General features: G+C 35.3%; 1 protein-coding gene across 1 annotated transcript; it reads left to right on the top strand.

Moving 5' to 3' along the window:
* The first annotated feature begins 710 nt into the window (after positions 1–710).
* On the top strand, positions 711–11,649 carry LOC145681430 (glycine receptor subunit alpha-2-like). Its single transcript, XM_081753075.1, has 4 exons — positions 711–838; positions 3,813–4,015; positions 8,852–9,053; positions 11,236–11,649. Exons 2-4 carry the CDS (start codon positions 3,876–3,878, stop codon positions 11,500–11,502), a joined length of 609 nt encoding a protein of 202 aa, XP_081609201.1. The 5' UTR covers positions 711–838; positions 3,813–3,875; the 3' UTR covers positions 11,503–11,649.
* Positions 11,650–14,117: the final 2,468 nt, after the last annotated feature.

The following is a 14,117-nucleotide window of genomic DNA, read 5'->3' as shown; positions in this document are numbered from 1 at the left end:
AAAAATTAAACTTACAAAACAAAGTGTCCCTACACAGACACGTAAAAAAAGCGTAGATTGCTGTAAACAATCGGCAATGTCCTGAGTTAGCACGGTACTAATAACGGATTCTTTACCTCTATTGAAATAATAACGTCCTTCCACGGAACCTTCCCGAAGCAAACAACAATGCACGGTGTGGCTATCTCAGCGCTGTCTATCCGTCATTCTACTCGCTACAATTTATTTACGATGTCATTTAGAAATTACCAAGATCTGGAGAAGGACAATTGTGGTCCTTGCAATCAAATACACTAGCCAACAACGCCAGAGACGCTCTAACACATATGGAAGAAAAGAGCCATCAGCTTGAAACTTCAAGTCTTCAAAAGTAACAAGTAACTAAACTGAACTGAACTGAAAGTGTAACTCTATTTCCCTATTATTCATTCATAGCTGTTTGTTTTTCTTTATCTCTTGTTTTCCTAAAGGGATTAAAATGAATTTAAAATAATCAACTTTTACAAACATCCAAATTGTATTTTTGTATAGCACATAATGACTCTCTCTGATCTGGGTTAACCAACATAAATGTAAAGGGGACAGTCCCCTTAGCGCCTCAATTTTGTCGAGGAAGTTTTACATAAAACAAAAACTGGAATCCGGATAGAGGAAGAGAAAAAAGTCTTTGACTCACTATATTTTGTTTTTCATTTTTCAGTCGGTGTATATGAGAACCTGAATTCCTTCTTGGTATGGGCAGTGAAGAATACAATACGGAATATAGAGCAATCATTGCCTTTGTACTATGTGAAAATTTGTTCTCAACCAAAACCATTGAAACGAAAACTGGAAGGAGGTAATTATTATTATTATTATTATTATTATTATTATTATTATTATTATTATTATTATTATTATTATTATTATTATTATTATTATTATTATTATTATTATTATTTTTCTGTATTGCATTTACTAGAATAATAATTAGGATATTGTTTGTTAAATATCGATATTGTGCAATCAAATGTAATGTTAACAACAGTTTCAAAACTTAAATACTATTTCTTCTAAAATTTTTACTTTCCAATGACGTTATGTAATTGACGTTAATAAAATTAATGTCAAAATCATTATTTAGGCTTCAACCTAAAGAGCATAAACGTACAACGGTAAACTTTAAAAAAAAATCAATTCCTTTTTGGAAAAGATAATGTAAATTCGAAGCTGTTCCGAGTAAACCAGGATCACTAGGACTCCTAAATCATTGGAACTAAATTAGTAAGCAAGTATGGTAGCATAACACTAATTTTTAAAAATATTTTGGGTTCTATGTGCATCTGAGTTCGTAATGATACCATTTTCGTCCCATAGGTATGGTTTTCAACCTCATACAGTATCTGGTAGTAGACAAATTCTGCACTTTTTCCGTTCTTATTTATTCTGTTATTAATATTACAGCAAACATTTTTCTGCTTGAATCATAAGGATTTATTATAGAATTTGACTTTATCCTACTTCTTCGAAATGCCAAGTTCTTTCCCAACTTTCTTATTAACCACAGCAAGTTAAAGGAACAATTCTAGTACCTATAACATTTTACAACATCATCTTTGGGAAATTGGACCCTTGAGTATAATTTTACATAGTAATATCAATACATGGGAGCAACAATTTCATTAAACATACAAGAAAAATATCAAAGCGTGGTCATCAGTGAGCTCTCCTATATACCTACAAATCCCTTCAAAACGGCATTTACTTGATGTGCTTGGTGCGGGGCAGGTAGGTTCGATTCAAGATACGAGCTAATGTGGTTCGAATTCAACGTTTTGCTGTAGGTCTACATCTCATATAGCATCGCTGTTGAAAAGGACGCTAAATTCCAGTCTAACCATCGAGCATTTACTTCAAGTAAATCTGATTTGTTCTTGTAATTTCATAAGTGGTCTAAATAAATGTCGACCATCGCACAGTGGGGCGAATATGCAAAACGCTGGCCAAAAGTAAAAAAACGAAAGTTAGTAATATAGGAATTTTTTATGTAGTTGGCTAGAGTGATGTTAGAAGGGCCTAAATCCATAAATAAAATAGGGTTTTTACTTTATTCCGACTACCTGCGCCACTCTTAAGTAGACCCTTCAGCAGGTAAAACGCGTAGAGAACAATACAAGAATCGTGACGCGTCCGTTTAAATTGTTATAACTATCGAACGCGTTCATAGTTTTTAAATCTGTAAAGTTTTCCTATATTGTATTGGTAAGTAAAATAAGTGTATGAAGTGAAAAATTACTAATAATGATGTAATAAATTATAATTTGAATCGCAAGTCGGGCAAAATTTTCACATTGTTTATATATTTTATTAACTTAAAACGTTGAAAACATTATGTGCACCCTCGTGCACCAAGTTCATATTTTGTAGAATGCTAGTCTGAAAATTAATTAATGTTGTCGACAAAAACATAGCTGCCAAAACGTGCCAATTACGAAGCGTGTTGATGTTAATTATTGCTCATTAATGTTACAGTGACAAGCCGTTGCAGTTATCATAACCGAATCAAATACCAATAATTTATGTCATTTAAGTAATAATACATTTCTAATAAATAAGAACGTAAGTAACAAGTAATTGTTCATCAAAATATGTGAAAAAGTGAATGTTCTTAAAGATACATTGTGAAAATTACGAAGTATGTTGACATTCTTGTTATTCTGCCATTTTGTGTTTTTCTACTTTAGTTGCAGAATCGTAATCAGCAACCTCAATAACTCCTTTATCGCCACTTTTGAGAACATTTCTACGACTTTTTCGACTTTTGCAAATTTTATTCCGCCATTTTGGATCCGCCATTTTGTTTTTCAACGTTAGTTGCAGAATCGTAATCAGCAACCTCAATAACCCCTTAATACTAATTTTCATTCAATCTGAATATAGTTATAATATTTTGGCCAGCTTTTTGCGTTTTCGCCCCACTGTGCATCGTCTTTACGATATACCGATTTACAATTGACAGCAAAACAATTGCACATGTTGAATGTAATATACGGATAGCACTGCTATTTATTATTACTTCCTAGCTATTTAAACTACAGAAGAGATAAAAAAGAAAATCTTACTTTCAAGTTCACGTTCAACACACATTCTCTCTCTCTCTCTCTCACACACACACACAAACAAACATAAAGCAGAATAGTGACACTATTTTACCTGCTTTCCATCGTAACAGCAGTGCAAAAACTATCTATACAATCATCCCGATTGACTCATGTGACATCAATTCAGAACTACTAAGATTGGACTACGATGTCTTGACAGTTCTAACACCAAGTTTAAATCGCCATGGTACAGTTAAGGAGTACAGAAAATTTAGTAACAACTGCCGCAGCAAAGAATGGAGAAGCTTCTTATGGTAGCATGACATCTGTCTATTTAATCAAATTCCCAACCTAAAATACTTAATAAAAATGAAATATTTGTAAAATATCTGATAAGGATTAAACTATCTGATAAGGATTAAAGTATCTTGAAGAGATGAATTTACTGTTTTAGATTACAAAGTAAAAGAGTTCCATATCTTTGAAATATTTCTTTTAGTTTGAAACAAAACAAAAGATTTGTGTAATAATAAACAATTACATATTGTTATTATTGCTATTTTTGATAGAATATTCAAAAACTACTAACTTTTGTTTAAAACCGTCTGAAATTATACCCGCGCATACAGCCAAGAAAGAGGCGATTTTTAATATACTGACATCTCTAATTGTTAAGACTATTTCTTCTTGTACCCACGATGCTATAAAACGTCTTACTTTGATACTTTTTAGGGTTGATTTTTACCAGAGTTGAGGATCTATGTTGCTTTGGAACGACAAATCAAGAGTCACGTAATGCAAATGTATCTTCCGAGTAGTATTTTTGTCATCTTGTCCTGGGGAAGCTTTGTAGTACCTCCGGATATGGTGCCTGGAAGGATGGCCCTACTAGTCACCAATCTTCTGTCATTAATCACAATGATCATTGCTAATAGGTAACTGATATTAATAACTTGTTTTCATTCAGAACTTAAATGAGTATTTCGCCTTAAATAGAATCTTATGTCTTAACATTTTCAAAGAAATGTTGTACGTTTTGAAGGTATATGTTTTAAAACGCTTTACTGTTGATTATTTGACTTTGTTTCTGTTGCATTATTGAAACTATTTGTCTCATGAAAATCACATGTAGAAGCCTCAAGAATTAAAACACATATAACGGTGAAGGTTATATAAATTTGGCAATATATATCAATAATTTTTCATCTTGGTAGTTTATAGACTAATTACAACTTGATTAGATGTGAATGCATTTAGGATACATACGTATAAAAATCCAACTATTAATCGGAACGATTCGTAGTCAGTTTATTTTTATCACTCAAAGCATATCTTCCACCATTTGTTGGGAGCTGGATAACATCCTTTAAAAGAAGGGTAGTTGCATGCGTCAATTGCAGGATATATTACAACTATCAGTTATAGTTATTGGTAATTGAAATCCTAGCGAGTAAAGGTCTACCAACATCCCCAATGTCGCCACTGGAGCATTAAGACAGGATCACTATCCATTAATATCATAAGAAGATCCCGAAGTCATCAGGCATTGCATCCCGCGATTTGACCGCAGCCCGGCAGAATTCAATTCATGATCTGGAAACCTCCTGGAAGCCAAAGATAGACTATAAAAAGTAGTCCTGCTCACTTCAGTTACGAAGTACGAACTAACAGATAAAAATGACTTAAGCAAGCCGCTTATTTAGGAGTGAAACGAAGCTCTTCTCACCCGGCAGGACGTCTTCTTTACTAAACGGTCAAATTGTATGAGAAGATAAAACTAAGTCATGAATAAATTTGACTGTATCCTCACTAAGATTAATTTCAGAAACCAGAATTGCTATATATATTGAATTGCTAGAAATTATACTCTGCTAATGTTTCGAAGAGTAATATGCCTCTACCTAATGCGCGGTCATTTTGTACACTCAATTTAAATGCTATATCCAACTTATCTAATCAGTGCTTACTGCAACAATTTGTAGCACAAATTGATGCCGATTTTATTCTGTTCCAAGAAGTGACTTTCTCATCATTTTCCTTTTTACCGGCATATAATGCTGTTGTTAATAAAGGTGACCACCAATGAGGAACTGCTATTTTGTACAAGAAAGGTATACAAGTGGACGATATAAGATGTTTATCTTCCGGTAGGGCAATTCGTTGCCACTCTGAGAGGTTCACGATTATTAACATTTATTCACCATCATCGACGCAAAACCGCTTACACAGGGAGCAGTTTTATAATGAAGACATAGTGCCGTTGTTACCAGCAATACCGGACAAACTTATCATGGCAGGAGACTGGAATGCGGTGGAATCACCATTAGACACCTAAGGCCAATATGTACTATGTAAGGCTAAGCAAACCTCTTATCTCACAGCTTCACCTACGTGACGTTCGGTTATTATGTCATGCACAATACCAAATGATGTACCGCTCCGTCCGAGTACAATCACGTTTAGATAGGATCTATATATAAGAAGTATCCAGGAAAACTATTTCAGAAGCGGCCATGCGCATCCCCTCTTTCTCTGATCATGTATCCATTTACATTATCTGGAAGTTCCCACAAGCTGTGAGTTGATCTTTTGGTCGCTCATATTGGAAATTGCTACCTCGACTTTTAAATCGCCCTGGTATTAAAACTTGTTCCTTCATAAGTGTCAATATTGGTGTAAACAACAACGTTATTACCAAAGCCCTAATCATTGGTGGGTAGCTTACGCTAAACATAAAATTCGTTCATTTTTTCAATGGCAACCTCGAGAGACAAAGACCGATCTTCTCCATAGACAGGAATATTACTACAAAATTCTGCATGACATATGATCACAACCGAGCATGCCGGAAACGTTATTCTCATGCAACACGTTAAAGTAAAATTACGTCAAGTGGAACATCAACTTTTTTCTAAGTTGTAAAGCCGCACACATCTTGGTGAAAAACTGAAAAATGAAAAGACCATTTTCTATCATTATATGCGTAATATGTACCGTAATACCCCCAAATATATAGATTGTCTTGATGTCGGTGGGGAACACACCCTCTACAATTTTGATGATATTTAAAATGAATTTGTACGTTATTATCAGCAAATGTATAATACACCTCAGGATACGTTGATCGACATACTAAACTTTATAGATTTTCCTTTACCGCATGCCCCTCCCGACGCCTTGGATTCCCTCATGCACACCTTTTTGGTCGAGAAATTGACGAGTGTTTTTACGAAATCACATAACATCTCCAGCCCTGGGCCTGATGGACTGCCTTACCTATTCTATAAGCAATATTAGGCTATTGTGGGTCAGACACTACTTGCAATCATGAATGAACTATTACACGCCTTAGTATTCCATAGAATGATGGGATCTTGATCCTACTTCCTAAAAAACCCAGTTGACTTTCTCTTGATGACTTTCGTCTTATTACGCTTCTGAAAACCGATTTTAAAATATACACCAAAATGATTGCTAGCCGCTTAAAAGCCATACGTAGTCCGCTCATCAGCTCCTATCAAGCTGCACTCAATCCTACGTATAATATGCAAGCAGCACTATACAAACTGCAGGATATTATTTTAAATTACCAGTTTAAACGTATCCCAGCATGTGTATTATCACTTGGCTTTAGGAAAGCATTTGACAATATGATCTATCAATATATCTCTGCGGTACTTAAGGCATATGCGTCTTCTTCATCCTTCATCAGCCTCATTACTACGTTATACAAAAATGCATCCCCCAAAATTCATTTAAATGTTCATTTGTCATACGCTATAAAACTTAAACGTGGTATCCGACAAGGCTGCGCACTTTCGATGTATGTGTTCAGTCTCGGACTTGAACCCCTACTACAAAAAAATTGCAAGAGATCAAGATCCACTTTTACATGACTTTCACAAGCTTAATATAAAGAGTATGTAGACAATGTTACACTGCTTTGTAGTAAATTTTCTCTTCTTGAGAAAGCAATGAAACATGTTGAGCGGTATTCCTTGCTCAGTGAACAAATGCTCAATACACATAAATCTAAGCAATTATTGTTTCATAACTGGCAATGTCCGGATTCCCCACTAAACCCTTGGAAGGTGCAGTCTGTCTCCGTTCTTAAAATTCTTGGTATTACATTCACAAATAATGCCAAGAATCAACAGTAGCATATATGGAACCCAATCATAACCCAAATACGTATACAAAGTCAAGCAGATAAACCACGCGCATTTCCCTTGTATGAACGGGTATGGTATGCTAACGCTTATTTTTGCTCCAAACTTTGGTATGTGTAACAAATTTTTCCTTTAACAGAAATGTATGCAAAGAAAATAGGCTCTCTAATTGGGTGGTTTCTATGGAAGGGATGCCTTTTCCGAGTACGACGGCCGGTTCTGTCTCTCCCATATGCTCACGGAGGTCTCAATTTGATTAATATTCAACTGAAAGCTAAAGCACTACTTTTAAAAAAACATACATGTACAGTCTTTAAATTCACATTCACACACTGCACAGTGCACGTGCTGGACATCCAGCCTTCATGGAAATAACCCCCTAACTTATGCCATGAAAATCATTGTCCATCCTATCTCGGTAATCTCATCTTAACCTGGGCAGATTTGCCCCCCCCCCCCAGAAAAGGCCGGCAATACACGCATTTTATACAACATACTCCAACAATAACACGACAATTTAGAAAGTGCTTCTATTATCATGCACTATCCACACCACAACTGGCCTGCGATTTGGCAGAATATGCATCATCCTCTCCTCACCAGTGAAGAAAAAGTCTCTGGTACCAAGCAATTCATAATGTGCTTCCCACCAATAAACGCTAATTTGCCATTCACCGGAGTACTACTGATTTATGTCTTATTTGTGGATACAGAGATATTTTACACAATCGCCTTTCGGAATGTTTAGATGCTGCACCAAATGCTGGATGTTTAGGTGCTCGTGGGTTTTCTCGGAGTTCTCCTGTTTCCTCCCACTTTCTTCATTCCACCATTTCATTCATTACTCATCATCACCGTCTCCTTTAGCCTAACCGGCATAATCGTGGGACGTAAAAGTGAAAGATTTCATTCCATTTCATTTTTTAATTTGATTTGATTTTGAGTTTAGCATTCTTTCAGCAGTGGAGTTGTATGAGACGTGGACGTATAGCTTAACGTAGGATTCGAATTACATGAACTCTCACCGAGAATAGAACTCGGATTTCGCAGCCAAAAGCGCGTACGCTAACCTCTGAGAAACGAGTCGTTGTGCCTTTCGAGTCATAGCAAGACCATCACTGCTTGTATTTCATGTATCTGTGACTCAATGTAAACCAAAGACAAAGAAACTTATCAGGCTAATAAGCTTTTGATTTTGAAGTATTTATTGATGAAAAAAGCAGAGTAAGAAAAAAAGAAATTGAGTTTGAACCATATGTTTAGTAGCCTCTTCGAACGTTTTGACAGGATAATGTAATCTCTATGAGTCGACTAATGCCTTTATATGCAACAAGAAAACTCTGTTTTGACTACAGGGTCCGCGGTAGCTTAGTAGTAGTGTGTTCACGTCTGGTGTGTGAGGTCCCTGGTTCGATCCTAGTTCGCGCCAAGCAAACTGAAAGCTTTCTGTTGTGACTGCAATAGCTTTTCGTATACAAGCCAGAGGTTGTTTGAACAGGACCCAGCAAATTGTCTGCATTTTTGCGTATTATAATGCAGATTTCCGTCTAGTAATTTGCCTAAACATTATTTGGTATTTATGATTATTTTTCTCATCTACAGGGCTTCCTCTCCTCCGTCTGTAGGAATTAATTTCTCAGAAGTTTGGTTGGTGATCTGTATTATGTTTCTGTTCCTGGCTCTTCTGGAATACACGTTTATTCTAACTTTGACGAGAAAGGCAACACTGAACAAAGTAGTGGAGAGAGAACAAGATATGCTTGGCAGAGTAATAAGAATTACCACCAATTTAGACAGCAAAAAGGTAAATATTTTTGTTCTCAACACAATTGTTTTCTTAACCAAAATGTTTAGTTACTGATCTATTATTGGTAATATGAATTTGTACCTATTTTCAATGTTCTCGACAGTATAATTTTTGATCTAGGTATATGAATTTTAATAACAGAATGATAAATCGTTTTTAATGTAAAAACATTTGCTCAATAATAATTACAACATATTTTGCCTTATACAGATAGGCCTAGTTACAGGATTCTTGTATGAAAGTTGTTCATTTTACGGTCGATGTAACTTCCAGTGATTTAAGGATTTTAGAACTCAGTTTTAACAGCAAGTTCCCATTTATTTGTTCTGTAATTAAACTTTTGTGTATATATAACGTATTCAGACTAGTAATTTTCCCGAAATTAGTGGTTTTAATTTTCTAGTGCTGGTGGAACGCAAATCGATGATAAAATCCAATTCTATGACTTCTACAAAGTTATTTTAGATCAAAATTATTGCGAAAAAGTGTTTTAATGAAAAGTACTTTGGTAAACATAATTGCAATGATTCAGGGATTTAGGATTTAGATCTCTGGGCTTTCGGCATCTATGGTCATATACGAGTAAGCCTGTCACGTTTGAGGGATGACGTCCCTCGGCGAGCACACTATCCGGGGAAAGGGAAGGAAGGAAGCGACCTGGGAGCTATATGTTAGGTACCATCCCAGCATTTACCTAGTATGAATGAGGAAAACCCAGGAAAAGCTCTTTACACTTTTTGGACCGAGTACCCCCACCGGAAACTTGGACAAAATGAATATAATGAAGCTACTGGATCATTTGGCCGCTACTATGCATGTTCAATTAAGCACGCATTTGTGTTGTAACCAACGAAATATAATAAAACTACGTTTCTGATTATGATTATCTTTATACCCGCCGTATATATGTCTTAAAGAGTACAAGAGGCTCTGGCAAAAATAATTGTGTAAATGCCATTTCTGCTGAAATTGAGTTATTAATTGTTACGGGTTTGCATGGAACCACAGAATCCTATGTAACATTAGGTAGTATTTTAATTTTGGAAATGTAGCCGCAGATTGCAGGTAAATCTTGATTAATATGTGACATCGCCTTTTATTAGATAAAAATGTTGAATCCTCTTTTCCTGTTCATTCGAAAGTTAGAAAATGTGGTATACCTTTATATGTGATACTAGCTTTTGAATAGCTGGGGGTTTCGCCCCCTAGACACCCTCGTTTTCTCGGCCTACGGCCTTGCACTTCTTAAATCGACAATTCTAACGAATTTTAAGTTTCTTTACGTATTTCAACTGTCTAAAAGATAAGATTTTACAAACGCCCATTTAAATAACATGAGAATTTCTTCATCCCACTTAAACCCCTTAGAAACTAAAACTATTCACTTTTGACAATTTTTCTATGGGTTAGTCCTGGAAGGCTACAACCATGTCAAATTTCATCATTCTAATCCTGTCGGAAGTGCCTAATATTTTGGGGTGTAGAAGATGTTCCATATAAATAACAAGGGAAATATTTTGTGTTTCCCATAAAACCACTCTAAAGTTGAAAATTTTTATTTTTGATGATTTACTTAGGTAACTATAGCAAAAACGTATAAGCAAACCGATTTTCAAGGTATTGTTCCAATTTCAAGTACCTGCGTAAAATATTAGATTATAGCTAAAAAAAAAAAAAAAACACCGCCTATTTAAACAATATGAGGAACTTCTTCGTCTACCCTTTACCCCCCTAAAATGAAAAATATTCACTTCTGGCAATTTTCCGGTTGGTTAATCCCAAAAAAACTACGATCATGCCAAATTTCAACGACCATTCCATGCCTTTCCACGTCAACCGAAAGTACCAGTTATTTTATGTCTGTGAGTGAGTTCATGTAGTTTGATATATAGTTTAGGAAGGATATATGAAACTTCCTGTAATGAGAAAATGAGTTGGTTCAGGTTTCATTAATTCGTAAATATTTTACAGTTACCTCTTACGTCTTAGTATATATATATATATATATATATATATATATATATATATATATATATATATATATATATTCCTTTATATAGTAGTTAGTAGTACATTTCAAATTCTGGCATCAGTTAGACCTAGAGTTTATACGTTTCTAATTTTCTAGGATTTGAGTTTTGTTTGCCTTAATATACTTATCTATTAATTTTAATTGCAGCCAAAAAGAAATGACCATAACCGGAAACGAACATCAAGTGCAATCAGAGACTGTATGAAGAAAGTTACTACGTGTGTAAAAGATTGCTTCACGGAAACAGATAAAGGGTCCTGGGGAATTCAAGATAGAATATCCATTGTTCTGTTTCCCTTAATGTTTCTGATTTTCTTGATTGTCTATGCAACATACGTGTTGTCGCAGTTTAGCGCAGCTCAACAAACAAAAGGGAAGCTATTTTACCAATGTTGGAGAGATCATGAAAAATAATCGTCACCTCTCTTCACAGTATTTTAATTTCAGCTAGAATGATTTGAAGATACATGCGACAATAGGACCAAATTGTGTGAATAGTTTATAACTACTTCCTCTTATATTTAAACAGTATGTAATACTTTGAGTTACTCCTGTTGACTATTTGCTGACAAGGAACGGACATGAGCCTGTCATTCGGACATCCGAATGAAACCTAGTTCATTCGATAAACATAACAAAGATATGTTTTGCATAAAAAATTAGGTGCCATGGACAACGAAATAAGTCCCTGGGGCCCATTAACCCTGTTGGTATTAAGAAAATCGTAGACTCGTAGTGAAATAGCTATTGCATGTAACACTGTTTATTGGAAAGTCATTTTTTCTAGTTCATTCTCTTCAGCATGAAACAAACTTTCCAGAGGGTGCTATTTATTGCGATCCATAACATACTTGAACAGGCAAAATTAGGAGAAAGTCGGAAAAATTCCCTCCAGAAATCCCTTCCATCAACTTTGGACCCCTCTGGAGTGTCCCCGGGTAAAAGCACACAATTCAAATGTATCTCGAAAAATACTATAAGGAATAAGAAATGACTGTACCAAGTTTTGTATTAATAGACAGAATAAGCATGAGAGGAAAGCGTGTATTGGTATATAAGCTTTCCCCCCATACCTGTCCCGTACACTCCAGAGGGGTCCAAAGTTGATGGAAGGGATTTCTGGAGGGAATTTTTCCAACATTCTCCTAATTTTACCTGTTCAAGTATGTTATGGGTCGCAATAAATAGCACCCTCTGGAGAGCTTGTTTCATGATGAAGAGAACGAACTATAAAAAATGACTCCAATAAACAGCGTTGACGCAATAGCTATTTCACTACGAGTCTACGATTTTCTTTATACTAACAGGGTTAAAGGGCTTCAGGGACTTACTGCGTTGTCTATGACACCTAATTTTTTGTGCATGAACATATCGTTGTTATGTCTATCGAATATACTAGGTTTCATTCGGATGTTCGGATGACAGGTTCATGTCCTTTCCTTGTGAGTATCGTTGAAGTTTTACACAGAGATAAACGTATATTTGCAGCTAGGGAGAGCGTAATGGTAAGTGCAACTTCCAATAAAATAAAGTTAGGAGGTTAGGTAGAATAGGTTGGGACTAGTGCTCTCAAACGGGTCGGGTTGACCCGACCCGACCTGGACCCGAGTCGGGTCGGGTCAGCTCGAGTCGGGTTGGGTCAGTCGGGTCAGCTCGGATCGGGTTGTTGGGTTAGGCCTCTCGGGTCGGGTTGTCGGGTCGGGTCAGTCGGGTCGGGTCAATCAGGTCAGCTCGGGTCGGGTCGGTCTTCAACCCGACCCGACCCGACCCGTTGAGAGCACTAGTTGGGACTGAACCATAGTACAGTATGTATGTATCTTAATTTTGAAAATGTACCTGCAGATGGCAGGGGGAAGCTTGTTTGGCGTGCGTCATTACATTGAATTGCATGGAAATGTTACTTTCCCAGTTTATTGGAAATTTAGAAATTATAACATACCATTATGTTTCCCCGAGCCACTCATATAGGAAGCAAAATTGATTTCAATGAAGTTTTGAACAAGTATCTGTGCGAAATTAATTTGAATAGAAAAAAGTGATTAATAATCTACTCTATATTACTCTATTTAATAACTACGATAATCTCATTTAATTATTATTCACGCTTTTGCAATGTACAATATCAAACATGGTGAGTACATGAATGTGTGTATGTAAAATGTGTGAGATATATACGTGTGTTAGTGTAGACCCTATATATATATATATATATATATATATATATGCGTATGTGAATGTATATATGTATTATGTATGTATGACTATTTCTACAATGAGAATATGAGATTATATTTCATTAGATGTATGTAATGATCTATGGAACATCCGCGTACAAGGTTATGTACTATATTTGCTTATTGCTACCTTAATATTTTCATTATTTTCATTTGTTAGTTATTGTTTTATTTCTTATTATTATAATATAATAATATAATAATTGTGTACATCTCCTATAATTGGAGAGATTTCTTTGTTGGAAGAAATAAATAATTAAAGATTGACATTCAGAAATATTTTAAACACAAAGTACTCTGTAATGAAGTCTTATGATGCCTATGGAATATCTGTGTAGTTTTAGGATGCTGAAAGTATGTGTTTGTTGGAATATCTTGTAAGATTTTTTATAAGGAATATTGAAGATCTGTGGAGTCTTGGAATATTGAAAGGATATTTTTACTTGGAAGAACTATGGAAGGTTTGTGGAATCTTGAGATGTTGAAAGCTCACTTTTATTGAGATATCTTATTAATGGTGTATAAAAACTATGGAATATGTGTGGAATCTAGGGATATTGAAAACACTTATGTTGGGATATCTTGTCAATGATGTATAAAGACTATAGATGCTGTGTGTAATCTTGAAATATTAAAAGCATATTTTTGCTGGGATATCTTGTAAGTGATGTATAAAAACTATGGAAGATGTATGGAATCTTGGAATGTTAAAAGTATCTTGTTGGTTTATCTAGTAACTATCTTATAAGGACTGTGGAGACGAAACATAGTCCTGATGCATAGTTCAAATTATTT

Source organism: Thermobia domestica, chromosome 3, assembly GCF_964235325.1.
Source record: "Thermobia domestica chromosome 3, izTheDome1.hap1.1, whole genome shotgun sequence".
In the NCBI taxonomy this organism is placed as follows: Eukaryota; Metazoa; Arthropoda; class Insecta; order Zygentoma; family Lepismatidae; genus Thermobia; species Thermobia domestica.
This window is presented reverse-complemented; position numbering and strand designations above follow the sequence as displayed.

What these genes read in the sequence shown, in the direction of transcription:
- LOC145681430 (XM_081753075.1), top strand. Translation starts at nt 3,876, where the DNA reads ATGCAAATGTATCTTCCGAGTAGTATTTTTGTCATCTTGTCCTGGGGA. An exon ending in ACAATGATCATTGCTAATAG is followed by an intron (nt 4,016 to 8,851) that starts GTAACTGATATT and finishes TCTCATCTACAG; the next exon opens with GGCTTCCTCTCCTCCGTCTG. An exon ending in CCAATTTAGACAGCAAAAAG is followed by an intron (nt 9,054 to 11,235) that starts GTAAATATTTTT and finishes TTTTAATTGCAG; the next exon opens with CCAAAAAGAAATGACCATAA.